Genomic DNA, 26,928 nt, shown 5'->3' with positions numbered 1-26,928 from the left:
AGCCTTAAACTCCTTAAGACGCAACACACTTTTATTCCCCTGGCCTACTTTTTTGATACCTTTTTCCAAGTTCAGATTAGCATTGTTTATATCCACACTGAAGGCTCTAATGGATAGTAGCCTAAAGGTTCTCACCCTCAATTGCTGTGGGGTAAATAATAAAATTAAAGCTAAACGTATACTTAACTTAAAAAGCAGAACCTTAACATTACCTTTCTGCAAGAAACTCAGCTTCGAAACAATATAAATCCATTGCTTAAATCTAACTGGTTTCCAGTTACTTTTGATGCTTCTGGCTCCTCTAAGTCTAGAGGAGTCACAATTTTAATTTCTAGATATACCCTTTTTCAATTCCAAGATGTGGAAAAAGACGAAAAGGGTAGATACATATTTGTCAAAGGCATTCTGAATGACACTATGACGACATTAGTCTCTGTATATGCACCAAACTCTGGGCAACTGGATTTTATTCGAGAGGTGATAGCCAAACTGAAACTTTTTTGTGAAGGATCCATTTTGTTAGGCGCAGATTTTAACTATCTCATGCATAAATTGCATGATAAACCGTCTGTCATTTCTGGTCCTAATCTCTTCCTGAAATCAAAAGTTCAATTCATGGCTTTGCATCAAATTATGGATGATCTTGATCTGGTAGCCTCATGGCGATTCCTGCATGAAGGTGAACATGATTTTACTTATTATTCAGCCCGATTTAGCACATATGCTATAATTGATTATATCTTTTGTTCTAAATCCCTTTGTAATAGCCTTCTTACTTCAACCATAGACCCTATCCAATGGTCTGACCATGCCCCAGTTCTCAGTACTTTACGCACTTCAGAACCTCTGGATAAGAGTTATACCTGGAGATTTAAGAATAACCTTTTAAAAGACAAAAAAATCTCCAAACAAAATGAAGCAGACCTGGTAGATTACTTTCAACACAATTTGACAGATGAGGTTCCTTTACCTATGATCAGGTATGCCTGTAAGGCTCTCCTAAGGGGGAAATCATCTCTCTATCATCTGCTCATAAAAAACAGCATGAACAGATTGTACAGGAAATATATGCTAACATCAAAAACTTAGAGGCTTTGCACAAACTTACCTGCAGCTCTAGAGTATACAAACAATTCCTAGAGGAATGCAAAAAACTGAAAGCCTTTGAAACCCAAAAGATAAAATGAAATCTATTATTGTTAAGACAATCATATTGCTGCAAAAGTCCCAAATTTTTGCGCTTAAAAGCATGGAAAGTCAAACATTGAGCCTCTGAATTTGGAGTGGCAGGTCTGAAAGACCATACAGGTAAATTGCACACTTCCTCTAAACCAATATTGCATATATTTCATAAATTTTATTCTAAATTATATAGTTCACATAATCCCTCCCCAGAATTAATTCAAAAAATTTTTAAATCAATCAATTCTCTTAGGTCACTATCTGATTCGCATCGTGATTACTTAGATCATCCAATTGATGAATTAGAATTACTAGCAGCAATGAAATCTTTAAAAACTAATAAATCTCCAGGAATTGATGGTTTTACATCTGAATTTTAAAAATTTTATTACACATCCCTTTCTTCAAATTTATAAAATCTTTTTAATCATGTCCTGAGCACTGGCTCTATTCCCCCCTCATGGTCTATGCCTAAATTTCTTGTTTTCCACAAGAAGGGTAGGGATGCTCTTGATCCTAAGTCATACCGCCCGATATCTTTACTAAACACTGATTATAAAATTTTTACCAGCATACTAACCCACCGGCTAAATCACTTCATTGCAGAATATATAGGAACTGACCAATCGGGATTCATTCCAGGCCATGATCTCACAGACAATATCAGAAAAACTATCAATGTCATTCAATTTTGTCGACATAACTCCATCCAAAATGCATGTATTCTTTCTTTAGATGTCGAAAAAGCTTTCAACTCAGTCGAACTGAATTATCTATGGTCAGTGCTAGGCTTTTTAAATTTTGGAGATAATTTTAGGCGTATTATTAATTCACTTTATTCCAACCCTACAGCAATCCTTTGAATAAACAATGCTAACTCTTCACTTCTCAAGCTATCCAGGGGTACTCAACAGGGGTGCCCGTTATCCCCCTTATTATTTGCAATTGCCATAGAACCCCTAGCAGCCAAGATTAGAGAGGACACGGAAATCCAAGGTATTACAATCGCAAACAAGCAAGTGAAATTAAGTCTATTCGCAGACGACTTAGTCATCTACCTATCAAACCTTTCTGTCTCCCTTCTGTGTATTATCTCAATTCTGTTAATTTTTGAAGAAGTGTCGGGCCTTAAAATTAATTTTAATAAATCTCTGTTATATCCAATCAATATATCACAAAGCCTAGCCAGTCATATCCAACTACAGTTCCATTATGCTTGGGTCCGCACATCTTGGAAATATTTGGGTGTCTCTTCCATTGAATCTTAAAAATCTAGTTAAGGTAAATCATTTGGAAATATCTAAAACTATCAAATCGCTGCCTTCTTCTAGGAATAGTAAATTTCTGTTGCTCTTGGAAAGAATCCAAATTATTAAATCTGTTATACTACCAAAATTTATTTTTTTGTTTTAGAGCCCTCCCAATTTGTATCTTCTCTCCTACCCTCAAAAAGTGGCAATCTCAACTAAATGGGTTTCTTTGGCAGTTCAAAAGTCCTCGTTTAAACTTCTTCACTATTTGCTGTCCCATTTCGGAAGGCAGCCTGGCTGCCCCAGATCTTACCCTGTATCACGATGCAATTATCCTCTCTGGACTTGTTAAGCATTACCGCTCCTCATACCAAACGGACTGGAAATGGATAGAATCCTGCTATCTTGCTCCAACTCTCTTTCAAGAGGAATTTTGAAAGGTCACAAGTAAATTCTCTCTTACTTCTTATAATAATGTCTTTCTTGCTTCTGCATTTCAAGTTTGGCACAAACGTTTTAAAAGTATAGCACCACCAACTTCTCTTATCTCAACATTTACAGGACAGGATTGGTTTGTACATGCGACATCTCCCACCTCCTTGCAATGGAGGAGTGCCAATTTGAACCGCTTTATCGACATCACTTCCAAAGGTCAATTACTTGATAAATCTGCCCTGGATACTAAATTTTGCGTTAAGCTTCCTTGGTTTGAGTTTTTACAGATTCAGCATTTGTTCACTTCTAATAATTTTAAATCTCCTCTACAAGTACTTTTGTCTGCATTTGAAAAAATTCTCTATCATGCCTTGATACCTATTAAAGGGATGATCTCCAAAATTTATAAAATCCTGCTTTCCTGTCACCCTCCCCAAATCTTACACTATCAAAATGCATGGCATGCTGATATCCAACAAACTTTAACAGATGATCAATGGCACATGATTTGGAGTTCTTCAATTTATAAATCCAGAGCTCTAAATGTCCATCTACAAACATATAAAGTTACACCGAGATGGTACCTGACTCCAACCCAGTTATCCCATATTACCTCATCTGCCTCTCCCCAGAGTTACAAAAACTGTGGACATATAGGCTCTTACTTCCACTCATGGTCGTCATGCCCACTCATTAAATTTTTTTGGACTCAAATCTACACAGAAATAGCCTCTATGACAGGTTTTTCTCTCTCTCCCTTCCCAGAACTGGCTTGGTTAAACTTATGGGAAGACTCAAAGATTCCTAAGCCTACGCATTTCTTTTATGCTTGTAGCTGCAAAACATGCTATAGCCGTGGTATGGAAAAAAACTATGGCTCCCTTGAAACATACTTGGATCATGAAGCTTTGGAACTATTTTATTTTAGACAAGATAATGTTTGATGTTAATCTGGCTAAACCAGAATTAAGTGACTCATGTTCTTTACAAAAATGGTTGTCAATTATTTGTAAGGTTCCAATACACAGTATTAATCCAGATGATATTCAATATGACATATTCGTTTCATGTCTTACTCTGTTGTAACGTGACATCTTTTCAATGTGTTAAGTATTTGCTCTAGTGTTTTTGCTTTTACAGGGAACAGTATATGACATTCTTCGGTATTCCATACCCTAATTGTTGGATAAGAACATAAGAGAAGCCATGTTGGATCAGGCCAATGGCCCATCCAGTCCAACACTCTGTGTCACACAGTGGCCAAAAAAATTATATATATTAATTATATATATATAATTATATACACACACACATATATACATATATATATATACACACTGTGGCTAATAGCCACTGATGGACCTCTGCTCCATATTTTTATCTAACCCATTCTTGAAGCTGGCTATGCCACCACCACCTCTGGCAGTGAATTCCACATGTTAATCACCCTTTGGGTGAAGAAGTACTTCCTTTTATCTGTTTTAACCCGACTGCTCAGCAATTTTATCGAATGTCCATGAGTTCTTGTATTGTGAGAAAGAAAGAAAAGTACTTCTTTCTCTACTTTCTCCATCTCATGCATAATCTTGCAAACCTCTATCATGTCACCCCGCAGTTGACGTTTGTCCAAGCTAAAGAGCCCCAAGCGTTTCAACCTTTCTTCATAGGGAAAGTGTTCCAACCCTTGAATCATTCTAGTTTCCCTTTTCTGGACTTTTTCCAATGCTATAATATCCTTTTTGAGGTGTGGTGACCAGAATTGTACACAGTATTCCAAATGAGAACGCATCATCGATTTATACAGGGGCATTATGATACTGGCTGATTTGTTTTCAATTCCCTTCCTAATAATTCCCAGCATGGCATTGGCCTTTTTTATTGCAATCACACACTGTCTTGACATTTTCAGTGAGTTATCTACCATGACCCCAAGATCTCTCCCTCTTAGTCAGTCTCCGCCAGTTCACACCTCATCAACTTGTTTTTATAGCTGGGATTTTTGGCCCCAATGTGCATTACTTTGCACTTGGCCACACTGAACCTCATCTGCCACGTTGATGCCCACTCACCCAGCCTCAACAGATCCCTTTGGAGTGTCTCACAATCCTCTCTGGTCCTCACCACCCTGAACAATTTAGTGTCATCTGCAAACTTGGCCACTTCACTGCTTACTCTCAACTCCAAATCATTTATGAACAAGTTAAAGAGCATGGGACCCAGTACTGAGCCCTGCGGCACTCCACTGCTTACCATCCTCCACAGCGAAGACTGCCCATTTATACTCACTCTCTGCTTCCTATTAATTAGCCAGTTTTTGATCCACAAGAGGACTTGTCCTTTTACTCCATGACTCTCGAGATTACTAAGGAACCTTTGATGAGGAACTTTATCAAAAGCTTTCTGGAAGTCAAGGTAAACAACATCTATTGGGTTTCCTTTGTCCACATGTTTTTTTCACCCCCTCAAAGAAATGTAACAGGTTAATGAGACAAGATCCCCCCTTACAGAACCCATGCTGAGTCTTCCTCAATAACTCGTGTTCATCAATGTGCTTACTCATTCTGTCCTTGATAATGGTTTCTACCAACTTTCCTGGTATTGAAGTCAGACTGACTGGCCTGTAATTTCCCGGATCTCCTCTGGAACCCTTTTTAAAGATGGGGGTGACATTTGCTACCTTCCAGTCCTCAGGAACAGAGGCAGATTTCAATGAAAGATTACATATTTTTCTCAGAAGATCCACAAGTTCAACTTTGAGTTCTTTCAGAACTCTTGGATATATGCCATCTGGACCTGGTGACTTATTAGCTTTTAATTTGTCTATCAGTTGTAGGACCTCCTCTCTTGTCACCTCAATCTGACTCAGGTCTTTCAACACCCCTTCCAAAATAAGTGGTTCTGGAGCGGGCAAACACTTCTCATCTTCCACAGTGAAGATGGAAGCAAAAAATGCATTCAGCTTCTCAGCCATTTCCCTATCCTCCTTCAGTAATCCTTTTACCTCTTGGTCATCCAAGGGCCCTATTGCCTCTCTGGCTGATTTCCTGCTTCTAATATATTTGAAGAAATTTTATTGTTGATCTTTATGTTACTGTAATCTCATATTGTAGTTGTTCAATGTTTTGCTGAAACTACATACTATGTACAATTGCAAACAGTTTAAATAAAGCTATTTTGAAATTTAAAAAAATGTTAGGATGTTCATAATCAAATCCTCCTAAAAATGGTAACTGAAGCTGTACCGGTGTGTGTGTGTGTGTGCGCAATAATTTGGATCAAGGTTGAGCAGGTAATATGAGATTACAGGTCATAATTCATCCACCAGTAAGGCTCTAAAAATCACAAATCACAACTGATCTCCAGATGATATTAGTTCCAAAGGAAACCAGTGGGCTACCTTTCTTATTTTCCTTTGAGGACTAACAATAAATTTGTGGGTGGAGCAGTTTCAATCAGCAAACAAAAAAAGTGAAATTATTTATTTATTCGAATTTTTAATTGCCTTCCCCTGCAAAGCAGGGCTCAGGGCAGTGTACATTTGTAGGAACAATTATATATTAATTTAATAATTAAACAGTTAATATATGGTAAAAATACAGTAAACAACCTGATAAGATCGTATTAAACTATTGATTATAACACTGTCTCACAGGGAGGGGGCAGGAGACTGGAGCACCAAACAGATGGCAACTGTTGCTGTCCTTAACCAAACATCTCTGCCTCAGAGGCCCTGTGGAACTGCATTAGATCCTGCAGGGCCCAGATGGCAGAGAGTTCTACCAGGCAGTGGCGTAGGGAGGGAGGGGCGGGGGGGGTGGGTCGCCCCAGGTCTGGGGGGTCTGGGGGGCCCCCGCAATTGCCAAGGGGGGTCCCGAACAATGGCCGTGTCCCAGCTCAGTGCTCCGGCTGCTAAGCAAGCAAGCAAGCGCTGCGTCTTTGAGTGCCCTTGGGAAAGCTGCCTGCTGCCGCCCCCGGCCGGTAACTAGCGAGAGCTCTCCCGCTTCCTCTTTCCGCCCTCCCAACGCAACCTTGCCAGCCAGCACGGCGCCTCCCGGCCAGCGTTGCAGGTGAATCCCGCCCCCTCCTTGCCTGCAGGGCGGGCTGCCTTCCTCGCCCAGCGTTCAGGGTTGCCGTTTGGGGTTTTTTTGTGGGGGGGGGGGGAGGAGAGGGAAGCAGTTGCCATGCCAGGTCGGCCTTCACATCCAAAGATGCGGGGCTTTCTAGCCCGTGGTTGGTTAGGGGAGGGGAGGGGGGAAGGAGCGGCCGCTGTTGCAGGAACTCTTTCCTTTACACGTTTCTATAGACGCGTGAGGCTGCGTTCTTTTGTACTTCCAAGTTACGTCCCGGGCAAACCAAACTACTTTGTCATTGACTTGGTTGTGAAGAAGGTACAATGACAATCCCACATCACGCTAGGGTTGCCAGGTCCGACTCAGGAAATATCTGGGGACTTTGCAGGTGGAGCAAGATTGTGACAAGCAGGACTGGACTCTGAAGGGAGTTCTAGTAATCATTTTTAAAGTGACCCGCGCTTTTCTGCTGAGACTTAAGGCAGATTGCTAGATTTTGGCCGGGGGGGGGGGTGGTGGTGGAATTGATTAGACATCAAGAATGCCAGTTAGCAGTGCAGTAGGTTTAGATACATCTATGGCAGTTTTCTTTGTATTGAGATTTTAATTTAAAACTGAAAACCTTCAGTCTTGGGAGGCCTTCAGAGCCAGAGGAATTTGTCACAGGCAGGTTTTCAACCTGAGCTGCTGTTTGGGTAGAACTAGACTTGAGGCTTTTTTCCCTCTTGGGCAACCCTGGGATTAGTTTTTGTTTTGTTATTTGATTTGACAACACAGGGATGATCAGATTCAGGCTGGAACATTTGGGCTCACTTCGACTGTAAGCCCCGTTGAACACATTCAGATTTATGGCTGGTTAGCCCAGGTAAACTCAGTCTCATCAGATCTTGGAAGCTAAGCAGGGTCAACTGTGGTTAGTACTTGGATGGGATACTTCCTTGAAATACCCAGTCTGGAGGAGAGGGGCAGGCTTATTCAGCCACCTCCCTGAATATCTTTCAGGCCTCCAGTAGAGGTGGGTCACCAGAGGTCATCATTACTTCCAAGTGTGGACACACACACATGAAAATACAAAAATATCCCACACACAAAAAACTGTAGGGCTGAGCATTGGGTGTACTCAAACTATATAGGAGCCCCTCCTTCCCCCAATTTGTGCCAGCATTGGCCTTTGCATGCCTTATGGGGAAAGATTATTTGAATTCACAGGTAAAGGTATGGAGGAACCAGAGCTGGATTTATGTCCAAACTAAGCCAACTTGAGTTTAAGGACTCAGATCATGAGGGGCCTCTAAATATAAGCAGATTATTAAAGATTACACATGTAGTTTTTATAATGGGTCATTTTTAATCTTAACTGAAAATGAGAAAAAGGGGGGGAGGAGAATAAATTTAACCCAATCCAAACCGAAGTAAGTACAAGAAGGTTAAGAAAATATAAATGTATAGGCCCAATAATAATGTTAATTAAATTTAAAAATTAAAAATATAAACAAATGTGCAAAAATATACAGGAATTCGTCCCCACATTAGCCTAATTACCATTGATAATATAAAATGTCATCTATAAGTGAGAAATATTGACCCTTGCTCAGTAGTCAAACTAATAATGCTAAACATGGCTCCTGACATAACTATACCACATTCATTTATCCTAAACTGACCTAGATGAAGTTATTCTGATAATTACTGTCTGACCAAAGGCAAGGGTCAAAAGCCTTATTCCTTTTAAAATTTATTTGTATCTATTATTATAATAATCAGTTTTTTTAAAAAAAAACAATATACATATAACAAAAAAAACATCAAACAAAAGCACTGGTGAGGTCATAGTGTACAACAAAGAGAAAAACAAAGGATACAAATATGGAAATAAACAATCTTGGATACTTAAAACTCCACAGGGTAAGAATAAAGTTAAACAGATTTATATTATAAACTCACTTATTCATTAAACATTTAATAACATAAATCATTTTTAAGTAGAGCAGATCGTGGGAGAAGCAATTTTTTGAGAGAATATCATGTTTGGTAAGATATTCCTCTATTCGGTACCACTTACAGCCACTTAGATTGGAGGAAGGTTTCAAACTTGAGCCAAAAGGAAAGGCTGGGATATAAATATTGTAATAAATAAATACACTTGGATCAGTGGGGTGATAGGCTAGGGGCAGGACCCACCCCATTGAATTGTTCAACATTGTAATCTTCTTACTCTCCATCCCCACATTTAAATGCTAAGGGGAGGGCATCACAGGCAAGGCTTTTCTGTGGTAGTGCCTGAGTTCTTTAACTCTTTTTCCAGTAGAGTTGCCAACCTTCAGGAAGTGACATCATATCCTGTTTCTGGCGGCGTGCACAAACATAGGGGGGCCCACATAAATCTTGGGCCCCAGGCCCCCAAAGCCCTAGCTACGCCCCTGCTACCAGGCTAGGGCCAGGGCTGAAAATGCCATGACCCTGGTTGAAGACAGACAGATGTCTCTTGGGCCACGACCACAAGTAAGTTCTTATCTGCCGAGAAGAACAATCTTCAGGTGGGGTATACCAGGAGAGGTGGTCCAAAAGATACCTGGCCCCCAGACTGTTAAGGGCCTTAAAAGTTAACACCAGAACCTTGAATTTGATCCGGTATCTACCGGGAGCCAGTGCAGCTCACACAGCACAGGTTGAATATGTGCCATCTGAGGGGTCTCCATAAGGATCTGCACTGCCACATTCTGGACCTGTTGGAGTTTCTGGGTCAGTCTCAAGGGTAGCCCTATGTAGAGTGATTTGCAGTAGTCTAATATGGAGGTGGCTGATGCATGGATTACTGTGGCTAAGTCATAGTGAGAGAAGTAGGGGGCTAGTTCTTGATCTGGCACAGCTAGAAGAACACCAACTGGGGAACATTTGTGATCTTGGCCTCTGTTGACAAAGAGGCATCCATAACCACACCCAGGCTCCTAATAGTAGCTGCCAGTATTAAGGGTACACTGTAAAGAGCTGGCAGCCAGTACCCCGTTTCACCCAGTACCTCATTTAATACCCATTTCATTCTTGCCCACTCCATTGGTTCCAATCTGAATCAAACTATTATGCAGTTTCTGTTTGCATTTCAAAAATGCTGGAAGGATCCAATCAGAAATGCCCAGGTGTCCTGTCTGTTTTGACTCTAAGTCTTCAATTAGCTGAAAAGTCTAAAAGCAACCTTGAGACACACTTTCCCTGCATTTATACACCCCAGAGACCCTGCCTGGCCTTTGATTTTATAATTGTGATGAGGGAGTTACTGGACTGCCACATTTCCTCAGCAGCTCATGAACTACTAAAGTGCTTGGGAAAGCTTTGTTCCTGCAGAATGCAGCTCTCTTTCAGGGCATGGAAATGTACTTTGAAAGGATATGGAAACCATAATTATCAACACCTTAACTACAATTTTTAAACATACATGAAGCAAAAGCTGCATAGTTACTTATTCAAATTAACACCATGGGTGTGGAGGGGTTAATAGCCAATTTTTTTCTTTCTTTTTTTACCTTTTGTCTTAACACAACTGAATGTCAACATCCTTTTTATAGTCATTACTCCATCCCACTCTTTCCCAAGCTCAGGCACACTAAGTATTTACCACATTTATTTGGATGGAAAAGAAGAAAATCAGTTAATTCCTATAGTAACTACAGTTCCCTGAAATATTCTACATATTCATACCAGCACTCTTAAACTGCTGAGATTAATGATACTTCTAGAAAACCTTTGCCTCCAGAGGTGCAGCAAAGTATTATGTATCTCACCCCCAATTAGTAGCACACACAGTTTGAAGCCAAGGTCACTTAGGCACTAGTTGACTCCCTTTAAATTTTAAAGGACCATTATTTTCTAGGGAAGTCCCAGCCTAATCCAAAGTCAGGTCTACCCTCATAAATAATAATGGGCCTTGAAAATTTAAAGTGACTGGAGATTCTAACTATGTAGACCTGAGCTCTGAGGACAAGTCTACCATGCACATGAAATAATGACCACATTACTTCCTATGGGTAGATCTGGCCTCTTTATAGGAAATCGTGACTCCCATCTATCTGATTCACTGTTAGTTATAATCTCTTGTCTCATTACATTTAAAAGTACCATTTTTAATGATTTCAGAAGCCAAGTCTTATCTATATAAAATAATGGAGCTTTGAAATGTAAAGGGAATGAAGACACTAAACTGTTTGGAGAGAACCAGCTTCTCTCTTCTGCCCTTCTTGGTCATGTAGTCTGTGGTAGTAGGGAAATGGGTAGGCAACTGATAAATGTTCTTGAAATTTGGGGACCTGGAAAAAAATCCCCAAATAGTAAGACGAGTCCCGAAGCTGAGGATAATGAAAAGCATGCCCTCCCCAAAACTGGATCTGAAATTAATCTATTTTTATTAGCCACTCCCCTAGATACAATGAGCATATATCAGAATATATTTACAGTGGTATTACATTCATGTCTGATTATGTAAAAATCCCTTCCAAAATGTACAAAGGCCAGATCACATGTTATAATACTGGGCTGCATTTTTGCATTCATGGTGGCTTGTTTCATGATTCTGCAAAATGTGAAGTAAATAAATGTATGAGCACTACTTCTAGGATACCAATACTTCAACTAAGTGGCTTGGATCACCAGATACCACAACAGTTTGGTTGAGGTCCATAAGCTCCTGATTTAGTTGTTACTTTGCCTACAACAATGTAGTTAAAAAAAAAATAGGCCCAGCATCATGTCTAAGATGGGTCATAATGCAGGAGTGTCTTCCCTCCTTTACAGCTGGATATTCAGCAACTTGCAGAGCACTAAGTGAACCCAAGAAGAGTCTACAGCGCTTCAGGGAAAAAAATCCTATTATGTCTGTGAGAACAGAGGCTTCCTGTCAAAGAACTGCAGAGTCTATCTTCCAGAAAAGAATTGTAGCCCAAAGGCTATTTTTTTAAGAGGGAGAAAAGTTTGTTAATAGGAAACGCTCATTTTGGTTCAGCAGTATTATTTAATAACTTCCATTATGCCCTGGGTCATACTTGTAAAATACTGTCATGCAGAGTAGCCCACCAGCTGCAACAGGTGCATTGGAGAAAAGCTATTGTTCTCTGGCTTCACCATTATTTGATACAGACTGAAGCATCAACAAAATTGGGCTGCAGCATGAACTACCCAGCTTAGGTTTTATGTCTTCTGCCTGAAGATGAGGGCGGGCATTCTCCTTCACCATGTAAACTGAGGTCAAGTCTCAGGGGCTATGCAACCTTGTCTAAGCTAAAGAAATTCAGTGGAACTGTGAAAAGAGCACCATTTAAAAATGAAAAACAGAGTAGAAAGCATTTAAAATATTTAAAATATTCCTAGCAAATGCTGCTGTCTTTTTATTAACAAAAATGATCAGGAAAATTCTGTGGCCCATGAAGAACTGACCTATGCCATTACTCCATATAAGATGGGGATTTAAATTAGTTTTAAAGATTTTATACAACCTTAACTATGAATGACAAGTCAGTTCTTCCAAAATACTAGTTCTATTAGTCAGTCTTCACTACTTCCACGAGTTTATCCATCTATTATTTGTCCACTTGCAGGTGCCAATAGAACACTGTTTGATTTATTTGGGAGGTTTTTGAAAAGAGTTACAATTCCAAGTTTTACACAATTTGAGTTTTATCCTTTACAAGTCACCACCAAATGATGCCATTTTTCCTCTATGGAAATGTCAAAGGGATACGATCTATAACTGGTTTGTTACTATGACAACTAATGAACCAGTCTTAACTTTTACAGCACAATCCGGAGGGGGGGGGGCGGAAAGCCTTTTGGAAGCAGACAAGCTGCTATGTGGGAGCAGGAAAAGTTTGTACCGACGTACTATGGGTGCCGCCACAGTGGAAGGGAGTTACATGGGCGGGGCACAGCAGTACCTGAGGGCTGCGCCTAAGCATGGGCGGAAGTAAGGCGGAGCATGGCATTTAGGCGGAGGAGGGGGTGGAGTTGGGGGCGCAACCAGACTTAGGCAGCTTCCTGAGCAGTTTGGCCCATGACACCCTCCCCCCAAGAGGTGCAATGATACGCTGACAAAAATAGCGGCGTGTCGCATAGGCACTCGTTGAAACCAAAAATAAAGGTCGCCTCCGCCGATGCGGAAGCTCACAGACCCCTTAGGGAGCGGTGTGATTGCCTCACCAATCCCCTCACACCTCGGGCTGACGAGCCCCTTCCCTAGCACCCAATCACAGTCTCTCCCCTTCTAGAAATACTTCCGCTCTGGCCTCACACAACTCAGTTGTTAGGGAGAGCAGCGCGTGGCGGGAAGTTCTGCCGGCGAGCTCCCAGCCATACAGACTTAGAGTGAGGGACAGGCAGGCACGTTGGTGACAGGTTTTGCACTGTGTGGTTGCTTTGACAGTATCTTCGACTTGTAAGGGGGAGAGAGAGGTCTCTCCCCTGGGGCTAACTGCTCGTTTCCAGGTCTCCACAGGTTCCGGGCTCCCGGAGGCTCTGCATGCGAGGACTGTCGCCTGTGGCTGGGTAAGTTCCATTCTCCCCCCCCCCCAGCCTCCCCTCCCCTTGCTCTCGACCGCTTGGTGTGCGAGCGTCCCTGGCACTTGAACCAGGAAGTGGGCTCTGGCAGGGGGGCATTTGCTGACACCCCCCCCCCTCCGCTGTGCTGCCGCCTGCTCCCTTCCCTTGGTCTGCCCTCTGCCATGTTCCCAACCCCTGTCAGGGCACATGTGGGTGTGTTTGTGGCAGCTGCCCCGTTGTGGCGAGGAGGGTCAGAGACTGTCCCTTTAAAAGAGCGCCCAGCTGAAATGCAACCTGCTCTTCCAGCCGCCATCCCTGCAGGTGCTCTTGATCTCTATCTCCGTTTTGCAGGTGGGACTCCAACAGAGAGGCTTCCGCATGTGGCGCTCCACCACCCTCCCACTCCCTCAGCTGTTTCTGCCCACCGCTCAGAATGGAGCCCTGCCCATGGCGAGACTGCCCAGAGCACGTCAGGGAGACTGTTGAACTCTGTTCCGGAAAAATAAAGTCTGAGCTGTGCCCTCTGTTGTTTCTTCTGCTTGGCATCTACTGCACGTTCTCTGGGCAACCCCAGCCCCGTCAGTGGCCTCTCCGAGGGAATGCCTGGGAGGGTGGGGAGACTTGGTTTTGGGGGGGAGAACGGTCTATGAGCCACCATGCTGCTCCTCACGTGGCTGGACAGGGGAGGGGAGTGCCGCCCCTCAGGTTGCTCGGGCTGACAGCCTACCTGACCCCACAGGGCTGTTGTGAGCAGGGCACTGGGGGGGGGCTGATGAAGTGGACTCAGAGTTCTGCGGCTGATGCACTCACGCGCTGAGTTCTGTGACCCCCAGGGGAGGTGTTTCGTGCACATGGCAGGGGGCGTCAGGGCAACACTAAGTCTCTGGGGGGGTGTCTGCTGCTGGGCTGCTCACTCCCAGACACACATTCCAGCCACTGTTTTTTACAGCGAACTCCTGCACTTGGTACTTCCTGCTTGTCTGCCTACCATTGGCAGAGTCTCTGACAGTCGGAGGGTGTGAGGGGATTGACAACTTCTCCGTGGTCCCGTGCAGGACTGTCTCACACCCACCCCTGCCTTGCCACCAAGCTAGGCTTCTCGTGCGCGCATGCCCAACCTCACTCCTGTTCCTCCCCTGAGTTGGTGGGATGTCTCTCCTTTGCCTTTGATGGTCTGCCCATCATTGGCTCTGTTCTTTGTTTGGGGGCAGGTTGGGGATGGCTATCAGCCTCTCTAGGGCCACCTCTCCCCATCACTGACTGTCATGAGCCGTGGTGCATGCACCAGAGCTAGCCAATGCGGGGGGTGGGCTGGCCCTCCCCTCTGGCTGCCTCCGCCTCCCTTGCGTGCCTACACCAGCAGTGTTGCCATGGCAATCGTCTCCCTCATGGCAAGCTACGCCTCTCCCCTCCCTACGCTCCAGCGTGCCGAAGTCCTCAGGAAGTCTACTAGCGGCGCGGCAGCTAAGCCATGGCCAGCCGCCACTTATATCTGGATTGGACTGCCCGTCTCTAAATCAACCAGTTTGAGTAGCAAAAAGATGTACTCAAACTTTCAGATTTTCATTCTTCAGAAGATAAAACGAATATGTCAAACGTTACCAGACGATGAATCAATGCACACCCTACCTTTGCTACCATGGAACTTTGTTAAGTACAGGAAAAGATATATAGCACAAGCCAGCAGTTTCTTGGTCATGCTGGAATACTTTCATTTAAATATAGCTTCCATGCATGCAAAGGAAGAAATATTAATTTCAGTGCCAAGGCATGCAAATCTTTGAGCATGTCAAGCTGTTCTCACCATGGGAGGGAACAAGGAAGATTGCATACATGCCATCACACAGTCAACTACATTCATAGAACAAATATATAGCCTGTTTCGTGAACTGTTAAGTGCCTTATTTCTATATTGTTTGCACAATCTTATATACAGGAATCTTATAAAATCACTTGAGGATGTCTCCCTGCTATGTGTTCTCTGTAGTCAATAACACACTTTGAGAGATAATTCAGAGATTCACTAGCAGTAATAAAGGACTCATGCACCTCTATGCAAACATGCATGCTAGCAAATCAAACTGCTACCAGGTTCCTCTTTTCTGGCCCTAAGCAAATTATCAGTGCAATCCTAAAAAGACTTTCTTGGAAGGAAGTTCCACTAAGTAGACTTCATTCGTGTTCTAGACCTGCTTAGAATTGCACTATATCAGGGGTGGCCAACAGTAACTCTCCAGATGTTTTTTGCCTACAACTCGCATCAGCCCCAGTCATTGGCCATGTTGGCTGGGGCTGATGGGAGTTGTAGACAAAAAACATCTGGAGAGCTACCGTTGGCCACCCCTGCACTATAAGATACCCAAGGAGCTAGATTCCTAACAGAGATCCACATTCAAGCATTTTTATCTCAAGAAATTTCTCTGAAGTTTTGGATATTCCTTCTAGGGAAGTGTATTCGGATCTACCCAGATATTCCTACTAAGGATGTTCTAGACCTGCTTAGAATTGCACTATATGATACCCAAGGAGCTGGATTCCTCACATTCAGGCATGTTTATCTCAAGAAATTGTTCTGAGATATCAACTATGCCCACGGGGAGCCAACTGTTCCCCACTGGCACAGCTCTGTGCTGCCTTCTTCAGCAGCTTTAAACCAGGATGCAGGAGAAGCCAAGCCTGTCAAATATGTTATTTCTATACATTATTGAATTCTGACTTTTTCTAATCTAGTCGTCCTTTCCTTTCCCATAGCTGCATATCAAAGCTAAAAACCCCTTTACTTTTTCACCTCCCTGTTTCCTTTCCCACCTCTGAGTAGCAAATATAGGAATCCTGTAACTTCGATGATAGAAAGAAAGGAGGCGCCCCCCCCCCCCAACAGTTCCCATTCATTGCTTATCAACTGTAGCAAGAATGTATGGGACCGAGGGAAGTTTCAACTGCAAGATAGTAGTTTACATAGCTGTACAGTTCACACATACTTGTTATGTCTTTGAGCTATCTTCCCTATACTCTTTGATGTAATCCTTAAAACACCATGCTATGAGCAACTCTGTATCACATTCAAGGTGCTGCACCTTGAGCAACAATGGATTATCAATAAACTAAGAATTTGTATTCAACAATTGCTTGGTTACTTCATACGCCTAATTCCTACTCATTTTAACAGTTCTTTCTTTGAGAAATGAACAGGCAAAAGACATTTATTTGTAACCTCAAATAATTATTTATTTTTATATTTATACACTGCTTTTCTCCCCAATGGCAACCCAAAGCAGCTTACAATGTTGTCTATTTTATCCTCACAGTAACCATCCTGTGAGATAGCTTAGGCTGAGAGATAGTGACTTGCACAATCACCTGGAAAGCTTCCTTGGAGATTCAAATATGAAGCTCTCAGATACAAGTCCAACATTCTAACAACTACTACACCGGCTCTTGTACAACAAATATAGAAAGTAATATAATTTACTCCTTCACATAGTCAAATGCTAATGGATTGGTTTTTGTTTTTTTTTCAAATAAGGGCCTTCTACATAATAGTGAAGGGATGATTTCAATAGCTGTTATGGTTATTATAAAGGCACATTAGAATTGTGGTCACTGCTGATTCAATGAAATATCAGGGTAATTTTAATTACGAAACTAAAATCTCTTACTAATTTTCTTTGAGGATTTAAAACCTAAACGTCAAAGAAAAAACAAACAGAAATAATGTCCTCACTAAAATATATCAGACAGGCAAATGGCCAATAACCACGTCTCTTTATCTGCTTTTGGGAAGGATTTTAAAAACATAGATTTTAAACAAATTTTAAACATATTTTAAACAAAATACTATTTGCTTTAAATTATATGCAGATTTCTCTTCAAAAAGTAACCATGTGAAATATGGAAATTGCTACAATTGATTAAAACAGAGTGTTTTGGCACCTTAAAAACTAACATGCTTTTATTCTAGCATAAACTTTCACAGACTAGTTGTATAGCTATAAAGGTAAAAAGTATAAATGCCAGAGTCAAAAGACCACGAAACAGAGGAAGTAGAAGGCAATATATAATTGATAAATTTAAATATCTGAAAGAAAAGAATGCAGATATTTCACAACTGATGATCGATTTCCCTATTTTATTAAGTTAGTTGACATTTGTAATGGCTGTAAAATTGTGCATTTGATCGTGTTACTTAGACAGAGACTCACACTTGTATGTATATCAGGGTTGTATATCAGGCACTCTTGGGATTATACTATCCACAATGAAGTTAGAAAAGATTACCTGTTACCTAGAAATAGCCTACTGTTGTGAATGGACTCTATACTTTTCTTCATAGCATTTGAATTGTACTTCTATATATCTGTTTCTCAAATGCAACCCACATCTGCAGATACCCAAATCTGAAGATCAGGGCCACACTGTCACTAAACAGATTTTCCTGTGAACTTGGGGAAACCCCAGGTTTGCATAAAAATCTGATATCTTTAAAAAGACATTGGGAGGGTTTATATTCCCCCCAAATAAAAAAGCACCATCTGCACATGCATAGACAACGTTCTTAACTTGCTTCTTTAGAGATGGCAGCGTCAGCATCTGGGAGCAGTTCCAGGACTAGTTGCAGTGGTGTCCAAGAGCCATTCCTGGACCAGAGCAGCATCCAGACACCACCTTCATGGCCAAGTCAAAAGGCTTGGAGCCGTATATGACTCAGCATCAGGAGAGCCACTATGAGCCCAGAGTAGTTTTCAGATGCTGAAGTGCCCCCATCTGGGCCCAGAGGTAGCTGCTGAGGCATGAAAGCACAAAGCAAACAAGCAAGGAGAAGCTTGCTAACAATATAATCAAGCAAAAATACAAAAGGTTGCTTTTGTATTTTTGGCTGAGGCATGAAACCACAATTTTATTGTTATGCTGTTGTGATTTTATCGTGATTTTATCATTTATGTTGTGCTCCACTCTGAGCCCCTATGGGAAATGGGTGGAATATAAATGAACAAATAACAATAACAACAACAACATCTGCATTGTCAGGGGGTTGGACTAGATGACCCTAGAGGTCCCTTCCAACTCTATGATTCTGATTCTTTGAACAACAACCACATCTGGCTCAGTGACCAGTGGGGGAGGATGGGATTCCTCCCTTCCATGAGTCCTGTGAGCCCCCACTAGAAACAGGAGATTAAAGTAAGGAGAGGCAGATAGAGGTGGGGGAAGGGGAGAGGAAGAAAGAGAAGTGGGGGAGAAAGAGAGCTGGGGAGGCGTCACTGAAGAGGAGGGGGTGAGAAAGAGGAGGAAGATAGTTAGAAAAAGGGGGAGAAGGAAGCAAACATGGGGAAAGGATTCACACTCCCCACAAGCTTCCTGAAAATTTGCACTTGAAATTATACAATTGTTGTATATTTGGAAAGAAAAGGAAAGGTCCCCTGTGCAAGCACTAGTCGTTTCCGACTCTGGAGTGATGTTGCTTTCAGGTTTTCACAGCAGACTTTTTACAGGGTGGTTTGCCATTGTCTTCCCCAATCATCTACACTTTCCCCCCAGCAAGCTGGGTACTCATTTTACCAACCTCGTAAGAATGGAAGGCTGAGTCAACCTCAAGCCGGCTACCTGAAAACCCAGCTTCCACCTGGGATCGAACTCAGGTCGTGAGCAGAATTTAGGATTGCAGTACTGTAGCTTTAACACTCTGCGCCACGGGGCTTATTTGGAACCCATTATATTATAACAACCCTTTGTAATTCCTGATTTCATGATCCTGCTGTTTGCAGCTTTTTTCCTTCATACTAGCACACACACATCTGCTAATGAAGACACACTCTTTGCATCTGACTTGCTCCAGCACACAAAAGCTTGCGCTAGAATAAAAATCTGTTTCCAGTTATACATCCAGCATTATTCCACAGGTTAGCTACTATGTATAGTTAACACATACTTTAATGCATCAGTCCTGCAAGCAAAGGACTTCGTTGTCATCATGAATCTATGCACAATACTACTGCAGTATTTTTTACTGCAGTGGTCTACTGAGCTACATAGGGACTACTTCAGTGTTCAATATGTCTTCTCCAGGGAGGACAAAAACCCAAATTTCTGATCTTCAGTATCCGCATTCACTTGTACTGCAATGCTAGCACAATGTTACACTTAATGAAACTGAATTAGTGCAAAAGTTAGTAGATTCCATTTAAACATTTCAGATGTGGCTGCAAGTTTTAAGATGAAGACATTGACTGCTAATCAGGCAGAAGATTTTTTAAAATGACGATTTTCATGCACTATTTTCCAATATACAGCATTTACAGCTCAAGTACTGCAAGCAACACAAATAGGAAAAAAGAAAAACATCACATAGAATATTGGGCATTAATATACCAATCTTATTAAATACAGCAGCACACTATTAATTGCACAGCCTACAGCATCAATATGAAGAATGAGTCTCTTAACATGAGGGTGCTCTTTAACTTAGGACCTAAGCAAGCAGCAACCAAAAGGGAGAATGCCAACAGAACAAAGAGCAACCTGTAGGTTGGAGGAATATTGTATGATTATCAGATCTGGGCCAACTGAATGCAACACTAAAGCACAAATAAAGGATACTAAATACAGATACAAATCTAAATTCCCATGTGGAAACCACTATTATCATAATGAAAATAAACCAGTAATTATAAAGTTTCCAGACTCTAAGTAATATTGAGCACAATGGTACAGGGTTGCTTTGCAGACCAAGGAAATTTGTATCAACAAAACGGAAATATAGTTATGAAGAAGAATAAATGCAAAGGGGGTTATTAGGCACAGGGCACTTTAAAGAGGTGGACTGCAATATTGCATTTTCTGCGGTAGTAAAGGTCCGTGGGAGATATGACAGCCATGTGGTACATTTTTCATTAGGAAACATTTCTCACCATTTCTCTTTCTTCCCTCCTCTTTAGTCATTTTCTGCTGTGCCATTACTTTCTGTGGAGAGCCTTTGCCTGAATTGGGCTTTCCTGATTCGTTGCTGATGACAGAACCATTCTCACTAGGCGATCTGCTGCAAGTAACCATAGCAACAAGGAAGACTGTAAGTTTCTCCTGCATATTCCTCATTTCAAGGTTATTGCATTTGCTTGGTTTGTATCACTGAATGTTCAAGTCTGATTTTATACCAAAAAGAAACATAGAAGATATGTTGCAATAAATAGTTTTATGGCAGCTTAGAACTGAAAAGGATTTTTGTGTATTTACAACTGAACACCACTTCTGTATAAATTCACTTTAACACAGAAAAATATTGGAAAGGATAAAATACTTTTTTCCCATGCAAACAATTCTGATTTCATACTTCTTTCTCCCAATATTCCCTGAGAAATATGACTACAGATTCTTTGAATATATTTTCATGTTCTCTTACCATAATTTATATTCTTGGCAAGGTTTTCACAATATTAATATATTATATGTAGAGTATATATATATACACAAACACATTATACATTCTAATAATAAAGTAAAAACAATACAATACAGCAGTTTCATTATCCAAATCATTCTATTACAATTATCATTGTGGAGTTCAAGGTCAATATAAATCTATGCAAAATCTATAACACATAAATTTCTATTTGTTTCATCTTTTCAAATATCCCTTGGACCATTCCGTATGTACAGCACCTTTTGTCTCACACCATCTGCAACAATCTGAGCAAAGGGAAGAAGAAGGCAGTTACTGAACACCAGTTTCTGTATGGACAATACAGTTGTGAATAGCCCTGATTACTAGTTGCTGGGGAGAAAAAAGCAATGGGTTTCCCTGTCACACACAACTGTGAATTTCCTAGGGCATCTCTGTGGCTGTGTTTTGCTACCACCACCTGGATTATTTCCATGAAGAAAATGGGAGTGAGCCCTGGACTTGTTTACTCTTCCTTGGTCTGGTTATCAGTGGCACAAATGAGAGCCAGCAAACTGTGAGATCCCACATGTATACAAATATGAGATCGCTTTTGACTCTACAAAATAAAATATTATGAACCCTGCTCCAAATTTTTTTATGGATATAACTTTGGGTTTGGGTGTGTAACAGGTCCTTGGAAGTAAAGACATTACTTTGATGTTAAAACACAATATATGCAAGTTTTGAAATAAAAAAGTTGAAAGGGGCTACCATTTCCAACTCCATGCACAATGTCTTAAAGTATCTGTGACAAATAAATGTCCAATCCAATTGATTCCACTACTACCCATACTGTTAAAAAGTTTTTCCTAGTATCCCACCTATATCTCCCCACCTGTAATTTAAACCCATTATTACAATTCCTATAATTACCAACAGAAATAGAGTCCTATCCTCCTCTAAATTACAGCCTTTCAAATTACTTAAAAAGAGTAATCATACTACCCACTCAACCACCTCCAGGCTGCACAATCCCAATACCCTTTCTTTGTAAGGCTTAGTTTCCAAACCCCTACTCATCCTCATTTAGGGTTGCCTGGTCCAACTCAAGAAATATCTGGGGGCTTTGGAGGTGGAGCCAGGATCAAGGTTGTGACAAGCACGATTGAACTCCAAAGGGAGTTCTAACCATCATATTTTAAGGGACCACACACCTTTTAAATGCCTTCCTTCCATTTGGAAATAATGGATAGGGGCACCTTCTTTTGGGGCTCATAGAATTGGACCCCCTGGTCCAATCTTTTTAAAACTTGGGATATGTCTGTATTTTGATGAGAGGCACCAGATCCGATGCTGAAAATTTTGTGCCTCTACCTCAACAAACAGCCCTCCCCTGAGTCCCTGATAACCCCAGATCGATTCTTCGTTATACCCTGTGGGAACTGGTCTCCATAGGGTATAATGTGGTGCCAAGCAAACATTTCCCTCCCTCCTGTTTTCTGATGACCCTAAAGCAGGCGAAGGGCCTTCAAACTGGGGAATCTCCTGCCCCCCAATGGGAACCGGCAACCCTATCCTCATTGCTCTCCTCTATATTTACTCTAAAGTTTCTTTCTCCTTCCTATAAAAAGGCCTCCAAAATTGGACACAATACTCCAAATTGGGTCTGACCAGTGCAGTATACAGTGGTACTATCAGATCTTGCATCCTAGACTGTATGTTGATACAACCTAAGATCAAATTTGCCCTGTTTGCTGTTGCATTACATTGGCTTGTTACTCAATAACATTGAGTAACAATAACATTAACATGGTTACTATCAGTAACATTGTTACTAACATTGTACTATCAGATCTTGCATCCTAGACTGTATGTTGATACAACCTAAGATCAAATTTGCCCTGTTTGCTGCTGCATTACATTGGCTTGTTACTCAATAACATTTGCTTGTTGCACCAAAAACTCAATAACATTTGCTTGTTACACCAAAACTCCAAGATCCCATTCACACATGAGAGTAACAGAAAAGTATCCCCCATCTGGTATGCATGCGTAACATTTTTACTATCCAGATGCAAAACCTTACATTTATCTCTATTAAATTACATCTTGTTCACTTCTACATATTTTTCAGATGTCACCAATTCTGATTTTATTTTATCTCTCATCTTCCAGAGTGTTTACTTCCCTACCCAATTTGGTGTCAGGTGCAAATTTCCTTTCACAAACTCATCTAGATTGTTGATACAAATATTTAAAAGCACGGAGTCCAAAACTGACCCCTGCAGCACCCCACTAGATACCAGCCTCCAATCAGAACAGGAGCCATTAACTACCGTGCTTTGGGTATGATTATCCAACCAATCAACCAACCCAAAATTGAATCCACAGCCCTCTGCCAATTGAATCATCACAGGAAACTTTATCAAATGCCTTACTAATATCCAAATATACAATATTCATCCCCACAATTCATCAAACCTGTCATCTGATCAGAAAAGGAAACAAGATTAGTCTGACAGGACCTATTACGGACAAATCCATGCTGACTAATTCTTATCACCAAGTTATCTTCTAGATGTTTGCAAATCAGTTCTTTTAAAATCCACTCCAAGATCTTCTCTGGGTTAAACTGACCAGTCTATAGCTCCTCAAATCATTTTTCCTCCCCTTATTAAAAATCAAGACAATGTTCACCCTCACCAGTCATCTGGCACATCATCTCTCCTGTAATGGATAATGAGTCACCAACTCTACACTCTTGAGTGGACACCATCCAATCCTGAGAACTTACACTCAAAGTATCCAGATACTTTCGAATGACCTTAGTACTTATATCCATCAGAAAACCTGAATCCTAAACAACTGTCCCTAAGTAGGCCTGTAGTCTCTTTCAGAGAGAAGACTAAGGGAAAATAGGCATTAAACCTCTCTGACTTTGCTTTATCCTCCTGCTAAAATTTCTCATTTTTATCCAGTAACAGACCTATCACCTTCTTCACTCTCCATTTACTCCTAACTTTTTTTTTTTTTTTTTTAAATCATTTTTATTGTGCGCTCCCTGGGACAATGTTACCTAGGGTTGCCAAGTCCAATTCAAGAAATATCTGGGGACTTTGGGGGTGGAGCCAGGAGACTTTAGGGGTGAAGCCAGGAGACAGTAGAGGTGGAGCCAAGATCAAGGCTGTGACAAGCATAATGGAACTCCAAAGGGAGTTCTGGGCATCGCATTTAAAGGGACGGCACACCTTTTCAATTCCTTCCTTCAATAGGAAATAATGAAGGATAGGGGCACCTTCTTTTGGGGCTCATAGAATTGAATCCCCTGGTCCAATATTTTTGAAACTTGGGGGGTATTTTGGGGAGAGGCACTAGATGCTATACTGAAAATTTGGTGCCTCTACCCCAAAGCAACAGCCCCTCCAGAGCCCCAGATACCCGCAGATCAATTCTCCACGATTTTCTATGGGAATAAATCTCCATAGGGAATAATAGAGTTCCCAGCAGACATTTCCCTCCCCTCCCCCCACTTTCTGATGACCCTGAAGTGGGGGGAGGGTCTCCAAACCGGGGGATCCCCTGCCCCCACCTGAGGATTGGCAACCCTAATGTTACCTTATTTTGAGCTTCCCTAACAACCACTTTACAGTGTTTAATGACTAATAGGTACTGTTTCGGGGTACTGTTCCTTGCCTAGGCTTCCTAACCCCCCCCCCGCCCTGGCGGGGGACCCCCAGATTAGCAGCCTCCTCTCCCGCTCTCCAAAAATCCAGAAGTGTTGGTCTCAAAGGTGCCACTGGACTCAAACCCTGTTCATTTGTGAAGTTGTTCACTTTGCTCTTTAGTCCTCATTCCCAACCAAAATGAATAATTGGAATGGAAAACCACATTTATACAGCCCTGTTACCCTTGGCTTTTCCTCTGCCTCTTGTTATCTTCCATTATTTCAAAGTCTAGATTATATGGTTGTCATATGGTGACTAACTCCATTATTTTAAATAGTTAAAATTACAATTAAAATAAATAACATTGATTATTAAAACTAAAAAGAATAAACGAAACTCCATGAATACAAGAAGCTTTTTAAAAAAGCATAGCTAAAGCAGTGAGAACAGCAGTCTAAAATTAAAAGAAATTGAAGGGAAGGAGGGGGGAAGCCTAGGAGAATTACACTACAATCCTATACAGAAGTCAATGGATACAGAATGGCATGAGTCTGCTTAGGACTGTCTGTACATTTCCTTACCTGGTGCCAGAAAAATAACAAACCTGGGACTAGACAGGCATCCAGAGGGAGGACATTCCAAAATTGGGGTGTCACCAACTGAAAAAGGTCTTGCTCCTATTGCCTTTCTTCCAAAAAAGGAGGGAGGGGGAACAAGGCCCCAGACAGGATCTCAGAACTAGGGCACAAAAACGCAACCACAAGGAGGTTGATATCCAATTTTAGGAAAATATTCAACCTAAGGTTGCTGGGCATGGTGTGGCCTGGCAATAGGAGTCGAGGGAGGGGGTATAAGGACATGGGTAGATGCCATCGCAGAACCATGACACCACTTTGGGGTTCTCTGCAGGAGTGGCATCACACCATCTACCTAAATGGCATTTTTTAATTTTTCTCTCATCACTGCTCTGAGTGAGAAAAGAGGATTGCTTGACAACCCTCCTCCATTCTGCTTTCCTGTCGGAACATTTTCTCTTCAGACTCCTTTCAACTCCAGCCTGAAGAGAAAAAGTCAAGTAGCTGTTCTGGATCTGTTTTTCCTTTCCAGGGTTTAAAACAGCTTAGGAAGGAGACAGGGAATGATGCAGTCAGGGAAATGATGCAGAGAAAAAGCTGAAGTTATTATTTTGTTCAAAAAGGCTTTTTTTTTAGTTAAAAGGAAAAGTCATTATTTCATAAAGATAAATTTTAAGGAAAAATGAACCAAAACTCTAAGGGAAAGGGATGAATATTAAAATCCAAAAAGGCTGTTTTTTTCATGCATACCTCTCACAGTCTAACAAAACTGGTTTACATAAAATATATTAACTATGAAAAACCATATTAGCTATGAAAGACCTGTCATATACCAGTTTTTGAGTCAGACAATAGGATGTTCTTAGGGCTTCTCTATAAGATACTACCAAGTAAAAACTCACATCTTGGCTTTTTACGGTGAAACTGAATCTGGATGCATGAAAGAATCATTGCACTATCACTTTACCACCTTCACCTTTGAACCACCTAATTCTAAAAAGTCCACCTGCTGAAATATGGATAGTTGTGTGGATTGATCCAGGGTCATCCACAAAACAGTCATCCACAAAATTAGCAAGCTATGTTTTTTTCCCACATTTCCTCACAAACATATGAACCTTGATGAATAATCTAATTTGTATTAAATTTTCATCAGAAATGTTAAATAGACAATAATTTGGGAAAGAGAAATATCACCTTGGAAGCACTAAAATGATCATCAGCTTAAAATCATATAGCCATCTAAGCACAAGTTAGTCTTCTGCTGTCAATACTTACCTCTTTCTTGTGTCATTGGACTTGGCAGTTTTAGCTGTGCTCCCATCCTGAACAATTTCTCTCTCCTGGGATGCAGGTGCATCTCTCACAGGAAGTGGCAATACCACAGTCTCCTGTGTTACAGGCAAAACTTCATCGTCAGCTCCCTGTTGGCCTAAATGTTGTTTGGCATAGTCAAAACCCTGGACTGGCTACAAAGACAGAAAGCATGAGAATACTGAATTCAATATTCACCTTTTGATGCAAAACACACTTAAAAAAATTTTGCCGCATGAAGCTAAAGCTACAGCTGCATATTTTACATATGTAGAAGTGATTAAAAACTGCAGTCATACATCTACTCCTGCTGTTTCAAGTGAAGAATTTATGAAATTCATTAATAACTTTGTATTGAAATGTTTGAGAGACTACCAGTGCAACCCTATGCAGAGCTACTCCAGTCTAAACTCATTGAAATGACTGGGCTCATATTGGTGTAACTCTCCTTAAGATTTCACCGTATACCTCCAATAGCCCCTGGCTCTAAAACAGTTGACTTTTCCTGAGGGGAGAAGGAAGATAGAGAAAAAGAAA

The 26,928-nt window shown here is 41.3% G+C and overlaps 1 protein-coding gene across 5 annotated transcripts in view; it reads right to left on the bottom strand.

Moving 5' to 3' along the window:
* Positions 1-26,928, bottom strand: part of KIAA1549L (KIAA1549 like) — a 243,476-nt gene that overhangs the window by 85,404 nt on the left and 131,144 nt on the right. For 3 of the 5 annotated variants that reach the window (XM_060261489.1, XM_060261494.1, XM_060261490.1), the window contains exons 12-14: positions 26,356-26,546; positions 20,368-20,495; positions 17,119-17,142 (exon numbers count right to left, since the gene is read on the bottom strand). In XM_060261489.1, coding sequence (XP_060117472.1) covers positions 17,119-17,142; positions 20,368-20,495; positions 26,356-26,546 — 343 coding nt within the window. The remainder of the gene's footprint in view (positions 1-17,118; positions 17,143-20,367; positions 20,496-26,355; positions 26,547-26,928) is intronic. The other 2 variants (XM_060261492.1, XM_060261493.1) reach the window with 1 other exon arrangement.

The sequence above is a fragment of the Heteronotia binoei genome, chromosome 21 (assembly GCF_032191835.1).
Source record: "Heteronotia binoei isolate CCM8104 ecotype False Entrance Well chromosome 21, APGP_CSIRO_Hbin_v1, whole genome shotgun sequence".
Taxonomy (NCBI): Eukaryota; Metazoa; Chordata; class Lepidosauria; order Squamata; family Gekkonidae; genus Heteronotia; species Heteronotia binoei.
The sequence above is the reverse complement of the archived record's forward strand: the minus strand, read 5'-3'. Positions and strand labels throughout refer to the sequence as shown.